The sequence below is a fragment of the Prionailurus viverrinus genome, chromosome B3, assembly GCF_022837055.1.
Source record: "Prionailurus viverrinus isolate Anna chromosome B3, UM_Priviv_1.0, whole genome shotgun sequence".
In the NCBI taxonomy this organism is placed as follows: Eukaryota; Metazoa; Chordata; class Mammalia; order Carnivora; family Felidae; genus Prionailurus; species Prionailurus viverrinus.
Window position 1 is genome coordinate 106,480,179 of NC_062566.1, and position 27,372 is coordinate 106,507,550.

The following is a 27,372-nucleotide window of genomic DNA, read 5'->3' on the forward strand; positions in this document are numbered from 1 at the left end:
ACTTGTACTCGAATCCTTTATTCCCAAATCCCTCCTGTGACATCCATACCTTCAGGGCACAGGAAGTTCTAGTCAGTATGCCTACAAGTGGGTCTCCGGGCCACATCTGTGATGATCAGTCAGTCACTACTGCAGCTACAGCCATGCACGTTCAGATCAATCAGCCTCATACACAAATTACAATGCACAGCTTCCATGTGGAACAGCCATTTATGGCATAAAAACGTAGAATATTGACTATTTAAAGACATCATCCCAAACCGTAGTATTTCCATCCTCCTGATCAGAACTAGTTAGAACTTATCCTTGCACTCTGGGTAAGGCTGAGATGTACAGAATGCCAAAACAATAGGTCACCACGCAATTCCAGTGAAAAAGTCACTAGGCTAAGCTAGGACGTTCGATGGGTTAGGTGTATTAAATGTATTTTATAATCTTCTATCCAGATATGCCACAAACAGCCTTATCGGCAGTTTCACTGATTTCATAGTGAATTTGCTTAGAATTATCATTTTAGTTTTATGGGTTTCTTCTATACCCTGAATGTCTGGCTGATGTGTTTTTTTCTGATCTGTGGAGGTTTAATAGTGAATAATAATCATTATATACAGCAAAATCCACTCTGTGCACAGTTCTGCAGATTTTGACAAGCATATAGTTGTGTCACCTAGGGGGTCTTTTTTTCTTACTCTGATTTCATTATTTTTTTATACCACATGTGTATTTTAGTTTAATTTCCTGACTGCATAAGTGGAAACTGCTACTTGCTGCAGAAACTCAAAATAAGGGCTTCTTAAACCCTATGTTTAAACCAGGAAGGAAAAGCAAGGCTGTCATGCACGGCTGTGCAAACTGCACAGCTCAACTGCAGTCACGGCAGGGAGTGGCGCCCCCTAGCGTCTATTGTGCATGATCATGGCCATACGTGGTGGCTCTGAATATAGCCGCCAGTTTGAGAGATCTGCAAAACTGTGATGGTGTTAACAGTGAAACAGGAGATGTTTAAAATAAAAAAGGAGGCTTCCATTTATATGCCTTTCCTCCCACATTTTAAAAGATTGTGATGGAAAGAGAAGACGAGAACCACTGAGCTCATAGCACCAGACTTTGCACATATGTGTAAGAAGGGCGATGTTGCAAAATGAGAACTAGTCCGGTTAAAAAAAAAACAAAAAACTTGGGAGACTGCTGGATTCTCTGGTCTGCATTTTAAAACCTTTTCTCTTACCTTTTTAAATGTTATGTCCTTCTTCTAAAGACCCACCATAGATTCTTTGGATGTTTCTCCCTACAAGGCACTTAGAACAACAAAAAAATTTCCTTAATTAGATATTTACCTACATATGGTTTGGACTAAGTACCATATGGCTCCCACTACAGAAAAATGTGGCAAAGCTAAACTCACAAGACCTCATTCTTCCAGGGCCTATTTGGTCCGCAGGAATCTAACATGGACCTTCCAGAAATTCAGACAGACCAAACAAGGAGTAACAGCTACAGCTGACAACGGCATCCTTCTTAGGCCCTCTTCCCACACAAGCCTCTCCCACAGTTCCCAGGAGAGCAAGGACCAGTTCAGGTGTGCAGACAACCCTCCCCAAGGTCCTGCTGTTCCTTCAGATTTCTGGCATGAAAGGACACCATAGTTTTCTAATAGTTTAGAGGAAGATACTTTATAATTTTGATACAATATCACCAAGTTGTTTCAATGAAAAAAGTTTCAACACCGGCTAAACGATGAAAGATAGTTTATCTGAGAGGAGGGGGGTTCATTCTCCAAATTGGCTACTCAGCTGTAAAATGAATTTAAGAGAAGCATTTCGTGATTAGATACAAAGTTCTAGGGTAATAATAACAACACTGCAAGCTGAAATGATGGAGGGAAAAAGAGGGCACACTGCATTCACTCAGCATTGGAAGGCAAAAAGAGTTGAAGGCAAAAGAACTCTATTAAAGAAGGTCTCAGTTTACTCAGAAAATGGAACTGGTTGGAAGGAAGGGAGGGAAGAAAGGTAATAAACACCCGCTTAGGGGTGCCTGGCTGGCTCTGTCGGAAGAGATGTGACTTGATCTGGTGGTCATGAGTTCCAGCCTCACGCTGGGTGTAGAGATTACTTAAAATAAACAAAACAAAAAACCCCACCAACTTAGAAAATCAGTTGTTGAACCATAGTTAAAAAGGAAATTCCAGGGGTGCCTGGGTGGTGGCTCAGGCGGTTGAGCGTCTAACTTTGGCTCAGGTCATGATCTCACAGTTCATGGGTTCCAGCCCCAGGTCAGGCTCTGTGCTGACAGCTCAGACCCTGGAGCCTGCTTCCGATTCTGTGTCTCCCTCTCTCTCTGCCCCTCTCCTGCTCACGCTCTGTCTCAAAAATAAATAAACATTAAAAAAAATAAAAAGGAAACTCCAGAAAATTATAGGCCAATCTCACAGGATGTCAATGTAAGGAAACAGGAGGCAAGAAGCAAAGGAATATTTACTCATATGTCCCTGGATTTATCTCTTGACCAGGCAGGACACCAAAAACTGAGTCTGACGTCTGGTTAGAAAAGCAAATGTTGATGGGGACTAAAATGCCAAGGACTTAATGTTAAAGGCTTAGAAGAATCCTCAGATGAGCTCAATGTAACAGTCACAGTGTTATATTTAAAAAACCCATCTGTTGCAATATTTACATGTAAATTGGAAGCTTCTTGATTAAAGAGGGATGTCAAAATACAGAGGTACCCAACATATTATAGAATTCTAGGAAAATTCTTATTAGTCATGACTAAATAAGACCCAGCAGTAGCTAACTAAGTACTAAATAGTGAATTAAACAAATAGTGATGCCAGATTTGAGTGTCATATAAAATGGATTTCTAAAAGATACATGGGTGCCACCTTTTGGCCAGATTAAAAATTTACACAAATTATAACCCACGATCACATGTTAATTTCACAAAGAGACCGTGTTAGACATGGTTAATTCAAACATTATGTGAATAGATTTTAAACTGCCTTGTTGCTTAATACAGCTGATTTTTAATCACATTTTTTTATTTTTTAAGACCTGGGATAGAAGATAATACAAAGAGAGTTTAATTCTGAACTAACGCAACTCATACTTGGTAAGTATTCCTTTAGTTCTTGACAACCATCACAAAATTTATTTTAAGCTTTTAGACCAGGATTAGTTGACTTCAGCACTGTTGATGTTTTGGGCTAGATAATTCTTTATTTGAGGTGGGGGTGGGGGCTGCCTCCTGCATTGTGAGATGTTTAGCAGCATCCTTGGCCTCTACCCACTAGATGCCAGTAGCAACTATCCCCTCCCCAGCCCAACCCAGTTGTGACAACCAAAAACATCTCTACATTGTGAAATGTCCCCAGGGAAAGGGGGATCACCCTGTGTATGGTTAACTGGCAGTGTCAACTGGCCACAGGTGCACAGATATTTGGGCAAACATTATTCTGAGTGTGTCTGTGAAGGTGTCTTTGGATGAAATAAACATTTGAATCTGTAGACTGAGTAAAGCAGACTGCGCTCCCTAAAGTGAGTGGCCCTCATCCAGCTGAAGACTGAATAGAACAAAAAGGCTGACCCTTTGAGAGTAAAGGCAACTTCTCCTGCCTATTAATCTGGGACATTGGTCTTTTTCTGCCTTTGTGGATCTCAAGCCTGCTGGCTTTTGGACTGGAATGATACCATCGGCTTTCCTGGGTCTCCAGCTCGCCAACTGTAGATCTTGGAACATCTCAGCCTCCAAATTTGTGAGTCCATTCTTTATAATCAATCAACCTCTCTCTCTCTCTGTACTACACGCTATTGGTTGTTTCTCTGGAGAACCCTGAGTAATACATGCTGGTTGAGAACCACTGTTGTACATTAGGTTACTAGAGAAAATACAGGAAACAGGGAAGAAAGAAAGAAGCAAAGCAGGGAACTACTGGGCAATGGCTAGACGTTACCTTTCTTTCCAGAGATGGCAGTTGGAAAGCATTTGATTGGGACACCAATCTTCTATTAACACAGGTTATGGTTGATAAGGCCTGGGCTCACTGATGCATTTTTGCATTACACATCCAAGATGGTCCCTGGCACAGAGACTTACTTACCCCAGTGCTAGGATGACAACACTTGGCAGACACTGCTGTAAAATAAGAACAGTCTATAAGCCGCACTTAAAAAAGGTTTTGTTTATGATCAAGTCACGTTAATTTATTGGTCGTGATAAAATACATGAAATCCACTGTTTTCATTCTAAATAGAGGATACAAAACTTTCTAAATTAATGTGTCGGAAGCAAACTCACAGTGCGTAAGGTGGGAAGAGTTTAACCATACAATGTACTATTCTCTGCGGTCTCCTGAATTTGCCATGTGTTACTTGTATGTGGAGGATTTCTTCTGTGGGCCTTTCTTCTTGCACACGTGTTTGAATTCCAAGTTTCTTTGAAACTATTTTAAGTTCATATTTGATCTACGCTGACTAAATGACTTTATTTGGCACAAAATGGAAGAGCCAATGGCAGTTAATGTCAGATGCGTCGCAGCAGTTGTCTACTAAGCAGTCGCGCGTGGCACAGAAACATGCTGCAGCACAACGGGTTCTTCCAGGTCTTGAAGACAAAAATCGCAGTTGGTGATTCCTTGTATTTAAGACATCCAGACTTGGGGCCGTATAATCTCACCAGTTTTCAAAAAGTCCAACCATACAAACATAGAAGTACAGCAGAGAACAATCATTTACAGATTTCACTCTTAGGAATTTAAAAATTAATTATAATAAAATCCCTTAGAGCTACATTTAACGTAAAACATACAAAGACACAGATTACATTATGAAAACTCTTTGTGTGGCTTATTTTACCTCAATTACTACTAAAAAATGACACTTATCAAGGATCTGGGTTACAACACTAAGAATTTGCCTGGGCAGATGAACATTAATGGAATTATACCATTTTCCAGACTATCTTTTTCCATGATTAATAGGTATTTCCTTCAGTTTAAAGTGAGGCCTTTCCAATGTTACTTTAATAGAACATAATGAATAACTATGTTATTATCCCCACTCTATTTCTTGTCTCCATGTACTTTTTAGATGACCTACAGCAAAGAAACGAAAATGATATTTTCTCCATTGCTTTTGTTCTTTTTTTCCATGTGTAAACAATATGTTTGGGGTAACTTTCCATGAAGCTGAAATTGGCAAGGTTTTATTCCCAATAATGCCAATGAACGAATATCCCCCTTCCTAAAGTCTAAAGAGAAATACTACTGATTAAACTACAATAGAAATGGAATTCTGGCAACGTTGCCGTTTCTAGAGTATTTCTAAAAAATAAAAGGAAGAACTGTGTCAAAAAATTATTGAATATTAAATAGTATATGACTGCTTCTAAGACATTCTAGAGTTTACAGGTTGGAATACTGAAGTTAATAGGTTTAGCTATAGAATATATGTAGTTTTCTTTATATGCTTGGTTTTTATTAATAATATTAAGAGAACTTAACACAATTCCTCACAACACCCCTGTGAGGTAGGGATTGTTTATGTCCACTTTACAAGTGAGAAATCAGAAAAACAGAGCAAGAAATAATAATCTCAAGATATAGAAATCAAGAAATTTTGGTTTTCTTATAAGGCAAACTTCACTTATGAGTTCCAGAGTTCTGACAATATGCTAATAGGGACAAATACTGAAACAAGTCTGTTTTTCTCCAGAAAACAACTATATGTAGGATGTGGAAAGAAGAGAGAATCCTAAGTTGATCCAAGAAGAAAATGTCTGCTTAGTATTTGCCTCATACATTAATTAAGGTGCATCTAGCATTTCCAGTTTTAAGAGCTTGGTAATCATGCAAACCACATTATATGGTTAAGATTACAGCTCATTTTACAGATGATGAGGTCAAAACTAAAGGGTTTAACTGAAAGAACCTTTTTTTTTATATATATACAAAGTAGATTCTCTTAGTAAGGAATCAAGTCTTAAAAAAATACACTCAGGACACAGTATTAATTATACGTGTAACAGTTATTTTTAAAATATGCCTGTTGAATGAATGAAAAAAATTAAACTGGGGTCAGTTCCCACACCACTATTCACTGATTCTCTGCAACCCACCTTTTGGGACTTTTTTCCTATAAAATGGAGTTAACATTTTCCCACTCCCTAAAATAGAATATTATGAAGACTAAAAGAAAGAATATTTGCTCTGAATTTCTAACATTAAAAGGAACTAAATGAATGAGAACAAAAATACAATTAACCATTATGTTCTTAACATCTAATAAGTATAAATATATTTCAGCTTTAAATTAATGTCCGCTGTGGCCAATCAGCCACAAGCAAACACAATTTCTCCAGACTCTGCCCTGAACTGCTACCCTACACCTCAACTCATATGCACCCGCAATCCCACCCTTCAGCTATGCACTTCTTGTGTCAAGGACTAATGACTGAGCAAGAAGAAAACAGAGAAGGAAGACATCAGAAAAACTGTCATCCTAGTGCGAAAAATAAAATTTTACTTGAAGAAGGCTGGGGAGTATATCATGAATAGCCTAAAATACAGGAAATTGATGTTAAGATGTGCGTTCACCCTATGAGATGAAATCTTTGAGGGCAGAAAAGTTTGAATCATTGTTTAAGTGACTTAAGTTTAAGATTAGATGAAGTTCTCACCCCCAAGAGCAACACATTTGTTTTTAGCCACTCCCAATGTAACTGCTACTATAAAAACAGCTAGTTAGATTTTATTCTCAACACATAAGAATCTTGACCCCAGGAAGTTTTAGTCATTTGTCTGAGGGAGAAACGCTACTGCCTTAGACAATGCCCAGTAGTTTCTTCATTCAGCCATCAAGAATAACTTACCACTTCATAAGTCAACTAAACTCAGTGTTTACCCAGAGAAAACCTTTGTGCCCTTAGAATGGGCTGGATTACTCTTTCAGCTCCCTTCTGACTCCACTCTGATGCTGTCAGGAGATGTCTTCAGAAGGATGCAGTCAATAAAGGAGCTCAGAGTTTCTGTATACAGTTAAATTGTAAGCCTCACAAGCCAGATTTATTAAAATGTCTGTGAGGCTTTGAATTTAACAGGGCAGCACACACAAAAAAGATGAGGCTGTTTTAAAGCCTCTCTGCTTTGTTATTCTTGACCAATCTTTGAAATTTAAACATTTCAGAAACAATTTAGCTCTATCTTTTGTGGTGAAGTTTGACCAGCTATTCTCCAGCTACATAAAGCAGGACAATCTATCATTTAGCCCATCATGTTAATTTTTCTGGTGTTTTAGCTTTGTAAGTTTCACTGTTATAAAAGGGAGCTAAGGTTATTCACAAAGGGAAAGCTATCATGGACTTTAGACATAGTTCTAGGACACTGTGTGTACTGTTAGTTTTATGGACCAGAAAAAAATGAAAACTGTGTCACTGAAAAACTACTTCTGCAAGTGACAGAAAATTAACATCAACTTAGGCAGCCTAGAAAATCCTCGGGCGCTGAGGGTAGAAAGACAATTTGTATTTTATCATTTTCCTCTCTAAGCTGATGTAAATCTCTGGTCATAAAAAAAATCTCAAATTGCTCTTAAGATCCTTAAGAAAACGTTCTAGATTAAGGTAACAACATTGGTGTTAGTCAAGGCAGTTCTGTCTGAAGCTCTGTTTATCTAGGTGTATGAACATTTCTGTTTCTCTGCTTAGGATTTTGTTTTACTGTTTGAATCTTCTCCATTTCTCTCTTTTCACTAAAATATTTTTCATTAACAATGAGGTATGCTCAATGTGAAAAAACAAATAAAAGCCATGCAAGATGCTGCAGAGCTAATAAGTAAAAAGTGATTTTAAAACTACTCATGATTTATTATAGCTATGCCTTAAAACAAAATTTTTATACATTATATAGTTATGCATTAGAAATAACTTTAACTCCCTATGTGGCAGAAAATATTATTATTGTTTTTTATTATTTTTAAATCTTTAATGTTTATTTATTATTGAGAGACAGAGCGTGAGTGGGGGAGGAGCAGAGAGAGGGAGACAAAGAATCTGAAGCAGGCTCCAGGCTCCGAGCTGTCAGCGCAGAGCCCATGTGGGGCTCGAACTCAGAATGGCAAGATCATGACCTGAGCCCAAGTTGGATACTCAACCAACTGAGCCCCCCCAGCGCCCCAGAAAATATTTTTAAATAGTCTTTACAGTGGCTTATTCATGTGAAAAATTAGCCAAAACTGATAGTCTAGAGTATTCTTTAAAAAATTTCATTTACTTCATTTTCAATTTGGTTTTACTGATTCTACTTAGAAATTCTATAAATATTTACTCTAAAGTTCCATAATTCTTACACTGATTTCTGATTTCGTAATTGTGATTTATGAACGGTTCATGCTCTACTTGAAGGTTACATTTTAATAGCCATGTGTATAACATACCTTACAATAAGACCTAATATATACCACCTTAAAACTATGGATAAATGGCAAAGAAAAAAGTGAACAGACGTTGAGGAGGAAGAGAGTTCATGAATAAAAAAATGCATGTGGATTTTTTTTCAGAATTGATATAAAAATTATGGAGGAGAAACTGCTACTCCACAAGGATAGTGTCCACACTTTCTTGTGTGAGCTCTGACTCTAAGGCACAGGATGAATCTAACTGTTCTTGCGACAAGCAAGAACTTCTCAGGGGGACATCAGACCAGCTGTCACAGTACGGCTGAAATCTCTGGGCTACCGCATTACTGAACCTTTGGCATCGGTTGTATCTGGAAGATTTACCTTTGTGTATATACATGTGTTCCAGCAGTTGGCTTTTTCGGAGAAATTTATGACCACAGATGGAACAGCTGATTTTTCTTTTCCTTGAAAAAGAAAAATTACAGTTTAATTCTACTGGCTCTGAGTCTTTGGAGATCAGAGACACTTGGCTGATCTGCAGAGGCTCGGTGGTACCCTGGTTTGAGTGGTCAGGCTGCTGCTCATTCTCCTTGACAATGAAGGAGCTGACCCTGCGGCATTCAAGAGCCTCACTGTTTTCATTAAGTGGATGCACTTCACCAAGGTCGTTGCTTTCCAGAATGGAAGCAGGGACACCAAACGGGAGAGATCCGGACACGTGGGTATGGAGATGTTGTCTTAGGTTACTACGGGAATCAAAACGTTCCCCACAGTAATGGCATAAGTGTATTTTGATACCGCTTTCGGTGAAAGTGGGGCCTGTCACCTCTGCTGAGGGTGAGGGATGGCTCTGGGAGATCACAGACTCTGGGTCACATCTCTCCTGCTTGATGGACACTGGGGGCTTCTGGTGTTCCTCCAAGGCCTGGGCAGCAGGACGTGCCCTCTGCTGATCGGCAGTGCCATCATCCAGCCCAATAGCGAGAGAGAGCTGCAGCTGGGGGTGGTCGCCCTGCGCAGCAGCCCTGTTGCCACTGTTACTGGAAGGAGCTTCTTTGACCTCCAGCCCTGGTTTGACAGCTGTTTTTTGGGTTGTTGAGATCTGAATGCCATACAGATTGGAGGACTGCACAGTCTCTGGTGAGAACACCTGATTCATTTCAGTCGCAATGTGAGAAAGGTAGTCGGCGTGAAGAAATCGAATCCCTTCCTCCAGACGACTATGATCCACAATCTGTTTTGGCCCTTTCCCCGTATACATAATGTGCAGCAAATAGCTGAATATGTCAGGTTGGATATCAGTTGGTTGTATTTTTATGCATTCACTGTTAAAAACAAAAAACAGAACCGCACAAAATGAAATGACCAGCTGGCCTTTTGGGTAGCAGCATACTGTCTAAGGCTAACGTGATTTCTTCCCAAGAAGTTCAAACTTAGCAATCTGCCTTGATGAAACATATCAACAGAAAATTAAACTTTCACTATACACCAGCTCTGTGGCCCAGCAACAAGTCTTCATGTCTTCAACCTACCGCCTAAAGTTAAGAAACACGCACAGATGTTCTGATGAGTTCAACATTTAGTGACTCCTAAGTGATATGCCCTATACAAGCTTCCAGGGAGTAGAAACGTGATGAATAAAACAGGTCCCTTGCTGTTAAGGAACTTACCAGTCTTTTGAATATATAATCAAAAGAACTGAGAATGGGGACCCAAAGGACACCTGCACGCCAGTCTTCACCACAGCATTATTCACACTAGCCAAAAGGTGGAAGCAATGCGAGTGCCCAGCAACAGGTGCCTGGATAAACAAAATGTGGCCCGTCCGTACAGCGGACTATTACTCAGCCAGAGACAGGAATGAAGCTCTGACACCTGCTACAACATGGATGAACCTGGAAAACGTCTGGTAGGTGAACTAAGCCAGACACAGAAGGACACATTTTGTAGGATGCCACTTATAAAAAATATCTAGAGCAGGCAAATTCATGGAGACAGAAAGTAGATTAGAGGTTACCAGCAGTTTGGGCCGGGAGAGATGGGGAGCTATTGCTTAATGGGCACAGAGTTGCTGTTTTGGGTGATGAAAAGTTTTGGAAATGATAGCGGTGATGGTTGCACAACGCTGCAAATTAATTAATGCCAGTAATTATATGCTGAAAATGGTTCAAATGGCAAACTTTATGTTATATATATTTTACCAAAATAAAAAATATTAAAAAATTTAAAAGGATCTATTGAAATTGGCAATATTTAGAATTTCAATTACACTAATCCCAGGGGCACCTGGGGGGCTCAGTAGGTTGAGCATCTGACTTCGGCTCAGGTCATGATGTCGTGGCTCGTGGGTTCGAGCCCTGCATCAGGCTCCATGCTGACAGCTCACAGCCTGGAGGCTGCTTAGTTCCTGTGTCTCACTCTCTCTCTGCCCTCCCCTGCTCGCACTCTGTCTCTCTGTCTCTCTGTCTCTCTGTCTCTCTCTCTCTCTCTCTCTCATAAATAAATAAATAAATAAATAAATAAATAGCACTAATCTTATTTTGGCTTCCTAACTATATTAACACATCTAGTCTTTACATCACAAATGAATACAGGCATAACTTTGAAAAACTTCAAAATAACCCCAAGCCCAATTTTTAGATATGAATCTAGAATTCAGATAATAGGTGGAAATAATGAGTGAACAAGAAATTGGGAAACACCCTGCAAGATGAGGATAAACAGAACCTGAGGGAAGTGCTGGATGTCAAGGAACAACAGAATCAGTCAACGGACTTACCTTCCCTGAAGCAAAACTTTGTGAATGCTTCACAATGCACTGGGTGTCAGTAAGTATAGCGACAATCCATTTCTTTAGTCCCCGTATCTCGGGATTGCCTCCTGGGTTTCACTCTTAGCTCTCACCCACCCACTTCCAGGGTCTGTGGCAGGGCTTTTTTATATCGGTACAGAGCTTTGTTAACTGAGGATTTTTAGTTGCTCAACAGACATACCAGACAGCAGGCCTGACACCTTTGCATCTCTTGGATTTAGTTCAGCGTGCATGGTGCCATGCACACTTTGCATGGTGCAAAGTGCACAGGCGCTTTGGGAGCTGAACCAACTCACAGCTCTTAGAGGAGACTGATGTGAAGGTACTGTTTCTAATCCAGTTTCGACACTGACCCTAACTATGACATGTCCTCCCCTCCAACCTCGTCCCTCCTTGTGCCATGCATTCCAGTCATTCTGACGTACTCCGTTTCCTCAGTGTACTAGCCTGGTTCATATCTGCCTATGTTTCCGTGCACTTTTCCCTCTGCCTGCAACGTACCTTCCTGCATTCCTCTACAACATCCGGAAAACTCCTCCTGATCCTTCAAGATACAGGGCCTCAATAAAGCCTATTCCAACCTCCTCAAAATAGAGCTGCTGACACTCCACTCTACCTTCTACAACACTTCTATTATAGACGTATCACGTTAATTATTGATAGCAGTAGCTGACAGTGCAAAGCTCCGTTCCAAGCATTTTAATATTATTAATCCATTTAAATCTCAACACCATGGGGTGAGTACACATACAATGCCAGTGTCTTACATAGAAGGAAACTGAGGCACAGACAGATCAATTACACTGCGATTATTTTCCTTACGTGCACTATCTATGAGACTATTAACCCCTTGAGGGCAGGGAGCATAATTAGCCTGTTACTGGGGTCTAGCACAGTGCTGACATTAAGTACCTGATAAATACTTGAATGAATGAATGGGTAAATAAAAATGTGTAATTGAGGCTAGACTCCTAGTATTTCATGCACGGTCCTTTAAAAAAACATAGATGTAAATTCAAAACATCAAAGCACTTTTTGAAAATAGTATTTGAAACAAATGACTTTTGAACTATAGTATGGAATATAAGATGGGTAGAACTATGACATTAAGGCCTTGCTATGAAAGTGCTACAGAACAGGTATCAAAAACTTAGTGGGTTAGGGGCGCCTGGGTGGCGCAGTCGGTTAAGCGTCTGACATCAGCTAGGTCACGATCTCGCTGTCCGTGAGTTCGAGCCCCGCGTCAGGCTCTGGGCTGATGGCTCAGAGCCTGGAGCCTGTTTCCGATTCTGTGTCTCCCTCTCTCTCTGCCCCTCCCCCGTTCATGCTCTGTCTCTCTCTGTCCCAAAAATAAATAAAAAATGTTGAAAAAAAAATTTTTTTTTAAACTTAGTGGGTTAGAACACAGATCTTTAAAAACACGTATCTGTATTTGAGTGTAACTTATTGGGGGGCTATAATCCTGGATGGACCAATTATTTACTTCAACCTCAGTCTCCTTTCCTCTAAAATAGTGTGGATAAGAGGCACCTGGGTGGCTCAGTCGATTAAGCATCTGCCTCTTGATTTCGGCTCAGGTCATGATCTCACAGTTCATGAGTTCGAGTCCCGCATTGGGATCTGTGCTAATGGTGTGGAATCTGCTTGGGATTCTGTCTCCCTTGCTCTCTGCCCGCAATCCCCACCCCCACCCCCACACTGTGTTCTGTTTCTCTCTCTCTCAAGAATAAATAAACAAATAAACTAAAATAGTGTGCGTAACAGTAGAATGTACATTAGGTAAATACTTAGTGCTTGGGTATGGGATAAGCCTCCAATAACTTTTAGCTATTACTGTTTTCATTTTTACCTTCCACCATGGATCCTACACACAGAGATGAATTACTGGATGTGTAGAAAAAAAATACATAACTTTTTTTTATTTCTTAAGGTGACCCCATGACAAAGAATACCCCAAATGATGTTACAATAAGGTTTAGTTATATCACAATATTTAAAATTCTTCTGATTTACAAAAGCACATCCTTACCTTGTTTGGTGAATAAATATCATCTTGAAATAGTTAGAAAAAGCAGCAAGCACTGCTCTGTGGGCTTTGAAGTAAACGTCTCCAATAGCAACTGTGCAATCACACAGAAAACCAAATTCTCGCTGCATGTTCAGCTGCTGCAGGAGGACAAGGCTATGGCTACCTGTGTCCATTGTGGCTCTGAGAAAAAGCACAATTTTTGTTTGTTTTTTTTTACAAAATTAGCTACAGTTCACACACATCTAGAGTACAAGGACACCTAAATTTAAACGAGATTATTCAATAGTTTTTAATACTGTTAATTTCACCCCAAACCTAGCTAACATGAAATCCCCTCCTTATGAAAATACCAATTCTTCGAAAACGGTAAAATATGGTCTTTTTTCATTTGGTAAGAGGGTGGCTTGGTATGAGTGACACAGAAGCAAAAGGAAGGCTGTCCTTTTTTAATCCATCTGACCTCAACGTTACCAGTCCTGTTTCCTCACTGGAAAATGGGATTGAGATGCTCACCCATTCCTCAGAGCTAAATGAGTGAGGTTATGTGACAACCACCTCGTGATGGAAACTGCTATTCAAATGTTAACCATAACTGTTAATAACTTAACAGTGTCCTGGCTGGGCTAGAGGTGTTACTGCTCCTTAGGAATCCTCTATGTGGTCAGGGGACACTGGCCTCCTGACTATCATACAATGTTTGGGAAATGTGTCAGTCACAGTACATTCAGGAGCCCTTAAAATAGATACTAAGCCACATCCCCCGATTTACATGGGGCCTGAAACCCTATGGGAAAGAGCGTATACCCTGATATTAACTGGATTCAGACATACATACAAGTATGGAGGCTCCTGAAGAAACAATACAGAATGGGACCACTGGTCCTGGGAAAAATCACGCATGAGAAAGAACACGCAGAAGAATTCTGCCAGCAAGGGAGAGCAGTGTGAGCAGCAAGGGTACTGAGTGCTGTCGTTACACGAAGGTGGGAGGCCCCGCTTCACCACCTCCTCCCCAACTGTGTAGACAGCCACCAGTGTTTTAAGGAGAAGGCAGCCGGGTACGAAGGTCATCACTGGCAAGCTGGGAAAACCTTCTCTAAAAGAGCAATTTCTGCAAAAGAGAATGAAGTTTCCTCACTAGCCAGAGACCAAAGTCAAAGAGGTCAGCGTTGAAAGTGTGGGGTTAGCTGTCTGGAGATTGGCCACAGCTTGGGCAGCAGACAGCTGAGTGATCAATTATATAATAGAACCAGCTAACACTTAACGGTGTTTCCTTTCCCTTAGGAACTTTCTACTCACTTAATTCTCAATACAACTCTACAAGAAAGGGAGTAAGCAATGCACCTTACAGATGAAGAAACTGAATCAGTGCAGAATAAACGGACTCAAGTCATATTGCTAGTAAGTGGGAGAGCGGGGGATTCAAACCCAGTTACTGGGCTCCCGAGCCCAAATGTCCTCCCTTTCCACCTTTCAGAGGGAACATGACCCACAAACTGGAGATGCTTAGGGAATGGTCAGGTTATACATCAAGACACACAGGGAAGCCTTGGGGCGCCTGGGTGGCTCAGTCAGTTAAGCTTCTGACTCTTGGTTTCGGCTCAGGTCATGATCTCACGGTTTGTAAGTTTGAGCCCCGCATCGGGCTGTGCACTGACAGTGTGGAGCCTGCTCAGGATTTTCTCTCTCTCTCTCTCTCTCTCTCTCTCTCTCTCCCTCCCTCCCTCCCTCCCTCCCTCTCTCTCTCTCAAAATAAACTTTAAAAGAAAAAATTATGAAGTATTTCAGATGGACAAATAGGCACAGAGAGCAATGGGACAAACACGCAGCCACCCACCCCTGAGCACATAAGGTAAACGTTACAAACATGGCAGAGACCCCCTGCCATCGCTCCCTCATTTGCACTGCCTCCTACCTTGCCTCTGAAGGCCGTCATCATCCTGACTTTGGTGTTTATGACTGTCTTGTAACAGCATTATGTTCTTGCTGCATCTGTACATATCCCTTAAGAAGGGAGAGTACTATTTTGCATGTTTTAAAAGTGTAAGTAAATAATAGCGTACTTTAGGAATCCTGCAATTTGCTGCTTTTAGTTCTACATTCATAAATTGCTTTTTAAAATTCTACTTAGTCACACATAAGTTTCTCCTAAGCCTCCCCCAATTAAAAAATAAATTAAAACGAAACTCTTACTCCTTGCCATCTCATTTTAAAAGCCTGTAAGCAGTAATGAGATAAGGAAAATAACAGAACCTACAGAGACCCGAGCCTCAATAAAAATCCAAATTGTAAGTATTGTTCCAAAAGGCCATTTGACTAAAAGTCACTACTTATTGTATTTGCTACATTACCCAGATTCCTAAACTCCACCAATTTAGAGAGAGATTTAAACACCAAAATAAAACTGGGTATACTGAAGATTTCACCATGTGAAAAACATGTGTCTTAGATTCAATGAATGGTTCAAAGTAAAGTAGCTTAAACTAGCCTTACAAATTGTTTAAAGCAAAACAAAACCTCAGATCATAAACATTTTCACCAGATCTATATCTATCTGTCTATATATAGTGCAGTAGTATAATGAGCTATTGAACCACATGGAAATGAGAAAGGGCACACTAAAAAGCCACATACACAAAAATGCTGTGGTTAATCGTCTATGAGTAACAGTTAAATTCTTCACTTACTGAACACATTTTTTTTGAAGAGAAACTTAATAAAGAAAAAATTATTTGAAAGCACGCATTACACAAGGCCTAAGGATTGAAAAAAAATTACACAGATACTGCAATCAACAAGACTGCAGGCTAATAGGGGAGACAAAACATAAAACATAATAATTATGATATAAAGTAAAAGTGATAAATGTCATAAGAGCAGTTCAGAGAACATGTTATGGGGGGGGGCAGGGATCAACAGCAGGTGACTCAATGGAAAATAAGCCATTATTTAGATGGACAGGCAGAGGATGAACATAGCATTCCAGGCAGAAAAAGATAGGATGAATAGAATTACAGGGAAGAGTGTGAATATACAGGTAACTGAAGAATTCAGTCGGGCATAGAAAAAACAAAAGTAAGTGACTAACGAGATGTGGTTAGCTCACACAGGGTACCAACTGTAAAACTGAAAGGTACTCCAGTTGTGTTTGAGATGAACTGTTAAGACGTTTTTGCTGGAGGGAGAACATATAGTAGTTAAAGCTCAGACCCTGGAATTAGACAGCTTGGATTAAAATTTCAATTCTGTCATTTAGCTGTATGATCTTGAGAAGACACTTAACTTTCTGGTCTTTGGTTTTACTTGTAAACTATGGATGGATAATTACAGTATCTCTCTATCTCACAGGTTGTTATATAGATTTAATACGATAATGCATATAAGCACTTAAAAGTAGTGGGGCCCATAATACCAAGTATCATCATCATCATCAGGCCTGTTAGTCAAACTGCTCTAGTAACAATACATAAAAAAGATTAGCAAGGGAAAGGTATGGAGAAATAAAGACCAGCAAGGAGTCTGCTGTAATATCCAAGTAATGGCAGTGGGAATGAAGGAATAAAAAAAGACGCACCAGATGCAGAACTGACATGACCTGGCAGCAGATTGGAAGTGATAAGCCACAGAGAATATCAAGTCAAAGGTGAGTCTCAGAATTCCAGCTTGGGTCACTGGAAGAATTCGTTCATCCCTTCAGGTCGTATTTGCAGAATAACTGTCAGGTGTCAATACAAAGGCAGGGTCCCAGAATGCTGGGGAATAGGCATAGAAGCTGTCTTAATAAAAGAGAAGTTTCATTTTGGACACAGTTCAAGGTGTTCACACTAGGACATCTGAGTAGAAATGCTTGGTGATCAATGAGACAACATGAGGACCGGGGCTCTGGAGATCAGGGCTAGACACAGAGAGAAGGGCCTCAGTAATTACACAACCGAAGCCACCAGGAGTGGATGGGACTACTGAGTGAAATAAGAGGGGAAAAAAGCTAAGAATGAATCCTTGAACAACACAGAAAAGACACAAGAAGAAGAAAAGGAGAAATAAGAAAATATATTTTCTTATATAAGGGAATGGTGAAGGAAAGGCAAGAGCCTTGGCTGGGGGAGCCCAACAGCCTCCATTTTCCATGGTGGAAAATGCTGCAGACAAACGTGAGGATGAGGCCTATTACAAATGCCCCAAGTGTGGGAACCAAGAGGTTTCTGGTGACCTTTGACAATGGGAAAGCAGCAAGAGCAAAATATCTCACTGCAAGAGGATGTTAGAAAGCACACGTCATAAAGGGTAGGTACAGATAGGATAGGGCACTGAGAATAGGCAGCTTCAGCTTGGAGAAGACTTCCAGCCTGAAGAGGGGTGGAGTCTCTAGAAGCCAGAAGGAACACAAGCAGAAGTCTTAAGTGTAGTATTCAGCCACAGAGAAGAGAGGGATTTCTTTCTGATGGTGGCAAGGAGATGATGAGGTGAGGGGAGAATGTGAGAGTAGTCTGTAGATGGCTTTGATTTACATACTATGAAGTTAGTCCATATGCAAAGGGAAGAGCTGAATTTAGGCCTTGAAAGAAACCTAGAGTAATAATCCCTGATGCTAACATATAGTGATGAAGTTCATACAGAACTTTCACATAAAACAATCTCTTTTTCTCTTTTAGGTGTGATACTTTCTATTAACCTGTCTTCAAATTCATGGACTCTTGTCATTTCTGTTAAACTCATTCAGTGAATTTTTAATTTCAGATATATTTCCAGGTCTAAAATTTTCATCTCATTCCTTTTTAGTGTCTGGTTCTCTGCTGAGATTTCCTATTTCTTTGCCCATTACCGCTTTACTTTATGTTCTTGAGCATAGTTATAATAGCTACTTTAAATCTTCTCTGCCAGGGGTGCCTGGGTGGCTCGGTCAGTTAAGTGTTTGGCTCAGGTTGTCATCTCACAGTTTGTGAGTTCGAGCCCCGCGCCAGGCTCTGTGCTATTGGTTCAGAGCCTCTGTGCTATTGGTTCAGAGCCTGGAGCCTGCTTCGGATTCTGTGTCTCCCTCTCTCTGCCCCTCCCCTCCCCTGCTTGTGCTATGTGTCTCTCTCTCAAAAATAAACATTAAATCTTCTCTGCCAAATCCAACCTCTGGGTCATCTTGAAATCAATCTTCATTAATTAGGGTGATAGTTTTGTTTCATTTTGGACAATATCCTAGACATTGCGATTACTGCAGTAAAGACTCTAGATTCTGTAATATTCTTCCAAAACACATTGATGTTTTTGCTTTGTTGTTATAATTAACTTGGTTGGACTTAAACTCCAAATTCTGCCTGCCCTCTGGTTCAGTTTTTTCAGCAGGTGTGCCGAATGGGGGTTGCTCCACATACATCTAAGTTTAGGGATTGGCAAGAGATTCAAGCTGAGTAATATACAGTATTTGGGGTCCTCCCAGCATCCTTTCTGGAATTTTCCTTTTCTTCCCAGCTGTGTGATCACCCTGAACTCTGTCCTCTTTTCTTCAAGCAAGTAAGATTACAGGTTATTAACCTAATTTTAGCCATCTCCTCATGTCACCAACAGGAGTCTTCTCTCAGGATAAAAGCCATAGAAATGGAAATGTGCCCACTGCTGTTCACTTCTCCCAAGTATAGACCTTATTCCAGTTTCTGCCTGATTTTTGTCACTTTCAAATGCCATCTGGTAGTTTCTAAAGCTTTTTTTCAAGTTCATACAGTTGACCCTTGAACATTGGTTTGAGCTGCACAGGTCCACTTATATGTGGATTTTCTTCCATAAACACAGTACAGTACTGTACATGTATTTTCTCTGACCTATGATTTTTTTTTTTTTAAAGTAAGCTCTAGGCCCAACATGGGGCTTCAACTCAGAACCCTGAGATCAAGAGTCGAATGCTCTACTGACTGAGCTAGCCAAGCGCCCCTTCCTTATGATTTTAATAAGTTTTCTTTTCTCTACCTTATTATAATATAGTATATAATACATATAAAAAATGTGTTAGTTCACTGTTTATGCTATCAGTAAAGCTTCCAGTCAACAATAGGCTCTTAGCAGTTAAGCTGAGGGTAGGGAGTCAAGTTATATGCAGATTTTTAACTGCAGAGGGGTTGGTACCCCTAATCCCCACTCAGTGCAAGGGTCAAATGTAGTTTTTATTTCAGAATTGTCCCAACAGGAACTACTCAGCCATTATCACCCTTCATCAGTTCTAAATAGTCCTGGACTCAAGATCCACTTACACTCTTAAACACTATTAAGGACTGCAAAAGGCTGTTGTTTATGTGGATTATATTTATCAATATTTGCCACATAAAAAATTAAAAGTGAGACTTTTTTTTTTGAGAGACATAATGTACTAGCATGTGAGCCAGGGAGGGGCAGAGGGGGGAGGGGGAGAGAGGGGAAGGCGGGGGAGAGGGGGAGAGAGAGAGAGAGAGAGAGAGAGAGAGAGAGAGAGACAGACAGAGAATCCCAAGCAGGCTCCATGCTCAGTGCAGAGTCCAACGTGGGGCTCAATCCTATGACCCTGGGATCATGACCTAAGCCAACATCAAGAGTCAGATGCTCAACTGATTGAGCCACACAGGTGCCCCAAAAGGGAGACATTTTAAAAATTTTAATTCATTTAAAATAACAGTAAGCCCATTATATATTAACATAAAATATACTTTTTCTAAAAAAAATAACTACATATATTTTTTAAGTGGAAGGGTAACATTGTTTTATAGTTAACAATCTTCTGATGCCTGGCTCTAAAAAATACAGCTGGGTTCATTGCTTCTCTGTTCACATAATCTGTTGCCACATTAAAAAAAATGTTTATTTATTGGAACGCCTGTGTGGCTCAGTGGTTGACTGTCCGACTTTGGCTCAGGTCATAATCTCAGGATTTGTTGAGTTCGAGCCCTGTGTCGGGCTCTGTGCTGACAGCTCAGAGGCTGGAACCTGCTTCAGATTCTGTGTTTTTCTCTCTCTCTCTCTGACCCTCCCCTACTTGCGCCCTGTGTCTTTCAAAAATAAATAAACGTTTAAAAAAAAAGTTTATTTATTTTGAGAGAGAGAATCCCAAGCAGGCCATGTGCTCTGAGGTCAGAGCCCTACTCAGGGCTCAATCTCCTAAACTGTCAGATCATGACCTGAGAAGAAATCGAGTCGGTTGCTTAACCAACTGAGCCACCCAGGTGCCCCTGCCACATGTTGTTTTGATTCAAGCATAGTAAGATATTTCAGCCTTGCAAAAGCAAGATCCTTGTAGATCCTGAAAAGGTTTCCGGAACCTCTGGGGGTCCTTGCACCATAATTTGAGAATCTCTGCCCTATGCTATCTTTTTTTGATCCTATGAGGTAGTAGAGCAGGTACTATATTGGTTCCATTTTATGGCTGAGGAAGCACAGGCTTAGGGAAGGCAGGAAAGGTACCCGACGTCAGGCAATTAGCCATTAACTGACAGTACTTCGGGTCTGACTTTATTTTTATTTTTTTGTTAAAGTTAATTAGTTACTCAAGGACAATTCCTTTTTTTTTTTTTAATGTTTATTATTTATTTTTGAGAGCAAGAGAGACAAAGCCCGAGTGGGGGAGGGGCAGAGAAAGAGGAAGACACAGAATCTGAAGCAGGCTCCAGCCATGAGCGGTCAGCAGAGCCCAATATAGGGCTCAAACCCATGAACTGGGGGATTATGCCCTGAGCTGAAGTCAGATGCTCAACCAACTGGGCCACGCAGGCACCCTTCAAGTCTGACTTTAAACTCATGCCCTTTCTTTACAACCCCCATGTAAAACTTTTAATATACATACTGATGCAGATTTTACAAATATATTGAATTGAATAAGGGGGAAATTTTTCCAAGTGTATACAATGAAAAAAACTCAGATCTGTTAAAAAAAAAAACACAAAAACCACAACTTACATATATAATAGGCTCATTCAAACTTGTTTGCATAATAATAGACCTTTGATGTTTCAAGGCAACACAACCAGATTTTATCTCATGTCAGTATAGCCAATCCACCACAGAGTTATTAAAAACATTTACTAATGCAACCTACTTTGCAAATTATTAGCTAAGCTTTTCATATAGCCTTTGCTCATTATTTCTTTGACCATCAATTCTATTTTCTCTACTATGTGGAACAGCCAAAGCTTTCTATGCATGCAGAAAGATCTTAGAAGTTACATTTAAGAATTTCCGGTGGAGGGGCAACTGGGTGGCTCAGTTGGTTGTGTCCAACCCTTGACTTCGGCTCAAGCCCTGCACAGGGCTCTGTGCCGGGCATGGAGACTGCTTAAGATTCTCTCTCTCCCTCCCTCAATCTGGGAGGGAAAAAAAAAGTTAAGAAAAAACGAATCTGGGGTGGCAATTTTAAGATGTGAGAGAGGTTGCAGAAAAATAATTTTATACATTTTATTAAATTGACAAATACCATAGTCATAATGAAAGAGTACTTCATCTTAAGATGCTTTATCTATTATCAAAGTGGTATTTATACTGTAATAATAAAATCAGTATTGATATTTAAGAAAAACTACAAAATCTTATTTACTAACTCAATTGCAGTAACTCTGGATTAGCTCAAACTAAGTAAACTAGAACAGCTTTATACCGGTATCTATTTTTGTTTAATAAAAAGCTGACATTTAACATCTTTTAGTTTTTACTTATTTTATATTATTTATTCTCATTTATTTAAAAAATATTTATTGTATTAGACTGGACTCTCAGATCTAGGGTAGCCAGACGATAGACGATATCCTTGAATACACAGCTTTTCATTCTCTCAGGCTGTATGAATCTTTAATAAAAAAGAGACATAGGTATAAGACATCTGTTGCCGTAGAAAATAAACAGTCTTAGATATTTTCTCTGTGGTTCCTACCATTGTGACTTTATTATTAATTATAATTAATAGACAAAGAGAAAAGTTGGCAGAGGAATGTGTACAGCTTTTTTGAGATACTTACTCATGGCTATAAATACAAAGATAAAAGCAAATATATTCAAAGTGCCAAGTGATAACAGACTTTATACAATGGTTTTAATTTTTTAATGGTATTTTCACATGACTGTGGAGGTGTAACAGTTTATAATCTAGAGAAGGAATGTTTGCAGAGATCATTTTATCATGGAACAGCTCTTATCACTGACTGTACTGTAAAACTTAAAATGCAGGGGCTGTACTGATGCCTGCGTTCTACTCCACGCTAACCCAAAGAGAATTGCTGTGAGGCTCAGATCCTTTTTTAAAAAGCTCTTCAGGTAGTTCTAATATGATGCCTCAGTTAAGAACCACTGTATTAGAAGGGAACCAAGCAACCCGAAGAGAATATTTCACTCTATAGTTTCAGAGAAAAAGAAGCAATTTTACAAGAAGTTCTCAAAATGTGGGAATTATACCAATTACGTTAAATGAAAAATCAACTATTGTACTTCTAATGTTAAACAAAAAAAATTAGCCAGATCCTAAGAAACAAAAGTGCTCCCAAACTAGTAGAATGGGCACTGGGGGCAGAGGAGGAACACATCATTTCCAGACTTCTTCTAAAGAAGTATTTAGGAAAAAGAGGTATGTCCTCTCAGACACCATTATGCCTATTTTCATAATATCTGAAAATGACACGGAAATCACAAATCTGAAAATACTGAGATAAAACGTACAGTAATTCTAGGATCTGCTTATGAAAATCACTAAAAATACTAGAAAAAAGGGTAAGAAGCAGACGTGGTAGAAGACACAGGAAGAGCAGTTATGCTCTTAGAAACTTTTAACGGAACAGGGAAACGTTAGTTTGGGGCCTCCTGCCTGTTGCCAGACCCAGCCAGCCTACTACATCTCTAACCCCCATCTAACCAACATGTGGGATGCCTGATAAAGCCGCAGCACCAGGCAAACATGAATGCTAATACTGGTGAATGCAAACAGCTAGTGGACCTTAAAAAAATCAGAACCCTGTGAAGGAAAATAAACGGTCTTCTTAGTCCACTAAAAAAAATAATGACTGCATTTCTGAAAGAAAAAAAAAGCTACTCAAAGGACAGCAGAAAGCTGGAAAACGACAATGCTAGTACAGATCTAGAATACAGTATAAACAAGAATAATTATTACTTCTGAATATAGGTGAACCAGTACTTCCTTTGCTACAGAACGTTCCACAAACATGTTATCCACATGGGTTAATTTTGCTTAAAGTGCCTAGAGTTTTTCACAAGGAACCAAAAGTCATTATATGACTGATAAGTACAGGGAAGAAATAAATTAGAAAAATTTCAAAAATAACTAACAATACTATAAACATTTTTTTCTTCAATTAAGATTTAAAAAGGGGTGTGTGGGTGGCTCAGTTGGTCAAGCGTCCAACTTCAGCCCAGGTCATGATCTCACGGGTTCGGGTTCGTGAGTTCAAGCCACGCATGGGGCTCTGTGCTGACAGCTGGGAGCCTGGAGCCTGCTTCGAATTCTGTGTGCCACTCTCTTTTACCCTCCCCCACAACAAGTAAACATGAAAAAAAAATTTTTTTAAAGATTAAAAAAAAATTCCTACTGGCAAAGGGAAAGCAGATGTGTGAATAAATTACTAATCCTAAAACTGATGTTTGTTTCAAATACTTTCCTCTTACTCCACTCGCCCTAAACAAGTTCAAGTAGCAATATCTTTAGTATCCTAGAAAAAATAATACTGTTCTAGTTAAAGTACCTACTATTATAATGAGTAAATACTATATGCAAGGCCTTGTGCTAAGTGCTCTATGTACATTCTCCCTTTTAGTCCTCACCTTGACTATGCGTTATTTTTATTTCCGTTTTACAGATGAGGAAAAACCTAGACTTAGTACCCACAACTAGCAGATAGTATAAAGTGGGGATCAAGAGCTAGGTCTGATTCCATAACCTGTGCTGATAACTATCAACTGGAATAGTACTTTTCTTAGCATTCTTCTCTCAAAAGACTGACGTTCGCATGCAATTTGGAATAAATAAGCAAAAACGGAGCACAGGAAGTGGTGTACAAGTACTTTATAATTTATCAAGATAAGAGCACCTGCACTGCTTTTTTAAGACAAGGGGAAAAAAAAAACCCCTGCAATAATCTAAAACCCCAACTCTGTTCTGGCCCTATTATGACACAAAAAAAAAGACAAGTTTTTCTGTAACAAGATGGTCAAGCACCACCTATGGGCCATAGTAAATAAATCACTTTGGTTCAGTGGTGGGGAGGGCATTATGCAACACTTCCCAGCACTGCCTTTGCCAGGATATTTTACGGCCAAGACTCTTGGGCCCCTCCTCCCCAGCTAGACAGCCTGGCTCCTGCCCATTCCCCTCAGGAGATAGGGTGGAAGCACACAGCTCCATTTTCTAAGGCAAAGAGGGCAGCTGAAAGTCCTGCTCAGCCTCTCTGGGCAACCACAGGCGCCAATAAATCAGCCACAGGCGATTCTCTCATCCTTTTCCTGGCTTGAAGTCGTAGCAAGATACAATGCACAAGAGCACTGACTGGACTTGTGAGATAAGTGATCTGGCCTTGAATTCTGCTGTAAATGACAGTATCACAGAAGACAGGTAAATCCTCTGTTTCCTCGCTACCTCCTTTTTTATTAAGTACTCAAAATTCATCTTTGAAAGTGGCTAGCCACTGCTGGTGCTCAATACACAGCGAACAACCTGAGGAGAATCCATTTCCACTGCTTCCAAATAAGACATTCAGAGAAGGGCTGGGCAAAAAGGTATAGCACGTCATGTGACGCCCCTCCCTGCTTTGTCGCTAACCATCCTTGTGACCTTCCACGGTTTCCCATAACCTCCCAGCTATCAGAACTAATCTATTCCAAACAAACAAACAAACAAAACCAAAATGAATCTATTACACGTGCTATCCCAGTATTCTACGCCCTATTAAGGGACTGTTTTCTGACCATGGATAGTTTACCCTTAACCAAAACACATCCAGACTGCTTGCTAAACAGATCTTTGATGCCTTAACCTAAGGAAGCAACCAATGCTGCAAACATTGGTTATTCTTGCAGATAATACGGCTGAATTTTGGAGACAGGCTTTGAGCCCCAAAGTACATCATAGGGAGTCTATTTCACCTAGAGATAATGCCAACCCCATTCCTTAAAATAACAGAGCCATCACACCATGGCCAAGCCTGGTTTCTCAATAATCTGAATCAAGGCAAGTATATCACCTCTGGCAGACAGTCTCTACAGTGAGTGGGTTAAACCGGCACTGTGCTCCTGGCGTGGTGGAGAGCCCAATAATCAAGGCCTAGAGCCCTACGGTCCAGTTACTCAAAAGATGTAGGGCTTCGACCAAGCTACACGTTCTTTAGGCCGGGTGTCTTTGATTGTAAAGTGAGAGGGATGAACTGGATTTCCTCTAAGGCCCCTTGCAGCTTTAAAATGTCATTCCAACGTATACCTTACACGCTTGACAAACTCCTGTGAGAATCAACAGTTCTGCCAAAAGACCCGAGTCTCAAGAGAACGAATACCAAATATAATTCCCCGGGGGAACCGGGCGTTACTTTAGGAAACACATTAGCTACTATCAAGTTCCAAGTACAGCTCTAGGTGCTGCCTAAGCGGCTTGATTTTTCCAAATAACAAGTGCTAGGTAAGCAGTGAATGATGGGGCAAACTTTTAAAAGAAAAACTGGATTTACTCAGAATGAAATCAATATAATCCGAAAAAAGGAAGAAATGAATTATGAAGGGGGGAGGAACTTCCTGCCCTAGAAACGGGGTAATCACAAACAGGGGTGGGGGAGGGAGAGGACAGTGGCCGAAGCGTCTCGCAGTTTGCACCACGAGACCCGCCCACTTGCGAGAAGGGTCCGCGCGGCCGCCCGGGGAACGCCGCAGGCCTGCTGGCGGGGGTTCCCACGCGGGGTCAGGCCCCGACAGCCGCCTTCTGCGGGCAGCGAAAGGTGGTTCTGGGCATCCTCGGCCCAGCGCTCCCTCGCGGTTGCCATTTTCCTCCTGTGCCCTGATTGACATGTCAAACGGACCAGAACACCCCTCTCCCCAGCTACTTGCATCTGTCCCACGACCGGCGCAGCTGCAGGCCGCCGCCCCGGGCGGCTCGCGGCGGGAGGGACTGAGCCCGGAGCAGCCCACAGGGGCCGGGCCGCGTCGCTTACCCAGACGCCGCCGCGGCGGCCAGCCGGCTCCACCGTGCGGGAGGGGCGGCTCCCGCGCCGCGCACGTCACGCGGCGGCGCCGGCTCACGCACCCCACGGTCCGCTCTCGCGCGGCTTCCCGCGCCGGCCGCCCCGCGATGGGCCCACGTGACCGCGCGCCTGGTAGCCGGGGAACGAGGAGAGCGGGGGCAGAAGAGTGCGTGCGTACGTGCGCGCCCGCCCGCCCGCCTGCCTACTCAAGAGGCTAGGCGGGGGTCGGCCCGCGCTCTGGGCACCTCCGCCACGGTCCTCAGTCGTGACTCTGTAGGCGGAAGCGTGGAGATGAGCTTGAGCGTCACAGGCTCCCCACACACAACCGCGTGACCCGGGGACTTTCCCCAGGGTGTGCAGAAGCACAGCACTACCTCAGTTCGGGGGTGGGGGTGGGGAAGGATGCGCCCGCGTGTTCGCGGGAAGAGGGGTGGGGGCGCGGGGCCAAGGAGGCCGAGCCGCTGGAGCCTGAGGGGGGGTGCGGGGGGAGGCGGGCTGGGCGGGGTGGGGCATGGCGGGGGAAGTGACTCAAGGCCAGAGGCGGACAGGCCCATGGCAGGCGGAGTGGGGGGAGCGCGGGGAATGGGTGACCCCGGACCGACTGGCGGCGCACGGGACAGGGCGAGGGTGCCGGCGCCCCCAGAACGCCGGGGACGAACCGCGAGGGGAGGCCCAGCTGCTGAGCCCTCCGGGGCAGGGGTCTGACATCTGGACGGAGTGGGAAAACAGCATCCTGCCCTTGGGGAGTCGGGAGGAGCCCAGTCCCATCCAGCTGTGCAAACAGGAGGAGGAGGAGGTCCCAAGCCTACCCTTGGGAGAGGGGCTAGAGGGGTGGTAAAGCCGCCGCCGCCGCGCCGGCCCCCGCGGTGCGGGTTGCGCCAGCCTCCCCGGAGCCCGACGCAGAAACTTGTTGCAAACAAACAGGCGACCGCGGGTGCCCCTAGCAGCCAGCGGCGGAGTGGGTGGGCGGGC

At 41.7% G+C, this 27,372-nt stretch overlaps 1 protein-coding gene and 1 long non-coding RNA gene across 5 annotated transcripts; one reads left to right on the forward strand and one right to left on the reverse strand.

Moving 5' to 3' along the window:
- Positions 1–1,268: 1,268 nt before the first annotated feature.
- On the reverse strand, positions 1,269–26,778 carry ZBTB25 (zinc finger and BTB domain containing 25). Of its 3 annotated transcripts, XR_007152908.1 has the most exons (5): positions 26,371–26,778; positions 13,235–13,414; positions 8,775–9,718; positions 3,953–4,134; positions 1,269–1,298 (listed from the first exon to the last, which is right to left on the reverse strand). XR_007152908.1 is itself a non-coding variant. In XM_047862326.1 (4 exons), the coding sequence occupies exons 2-4, from the start codon at positions 13,405–13,407 to the stop codon at positions 4,040–4,042; spliced, it is 1,212 nt and encodes a 403-aa protein (XP_047718282.1). In that variant the 5' UTR covers positions 13,408–13,414; positions 26,371–26,778; the 3' UTR covers positions 3,802–4,039. The 3 variants fall into 3 exon arrangements, 2 of the variants coding, with proteins under 2 accessions (XP_047718282.1, XP_047718280.1); XM_047862326.1 differs by lacking the exon at positions 1,269–1,298 and having other exon boundaries at positions 3,802–4,134; XM_047862324.1 differs by lacking the exons at positions 1,269–1,298; positions 3,953–4,134 and having other exon boundaries at positions 8,068–9,718; positions 26,371–26,777.
- LOC125167735 (uncharacterized) lies at positions 2,740–8,679 on the forward strand. 2 transcript variants are annotated; one of them, XR_007152911.1, is made up of 3 exons: positions 2,740–3,111; positions 3,662–3,754; positions 8,553–8,679. It is a non-coding gene; the product is annotated as an uncharacterized LOC125167735 (long non-coding RNA). The 2 variants fall into 2 exon arrangements; XR_007152912.1 differs by lacking the exon at positions 8,553–8,679 and adding an exon at positions 5,712–5,851.
- Positions 26,779–27,372: the final 594 nt, after the last annotated feature.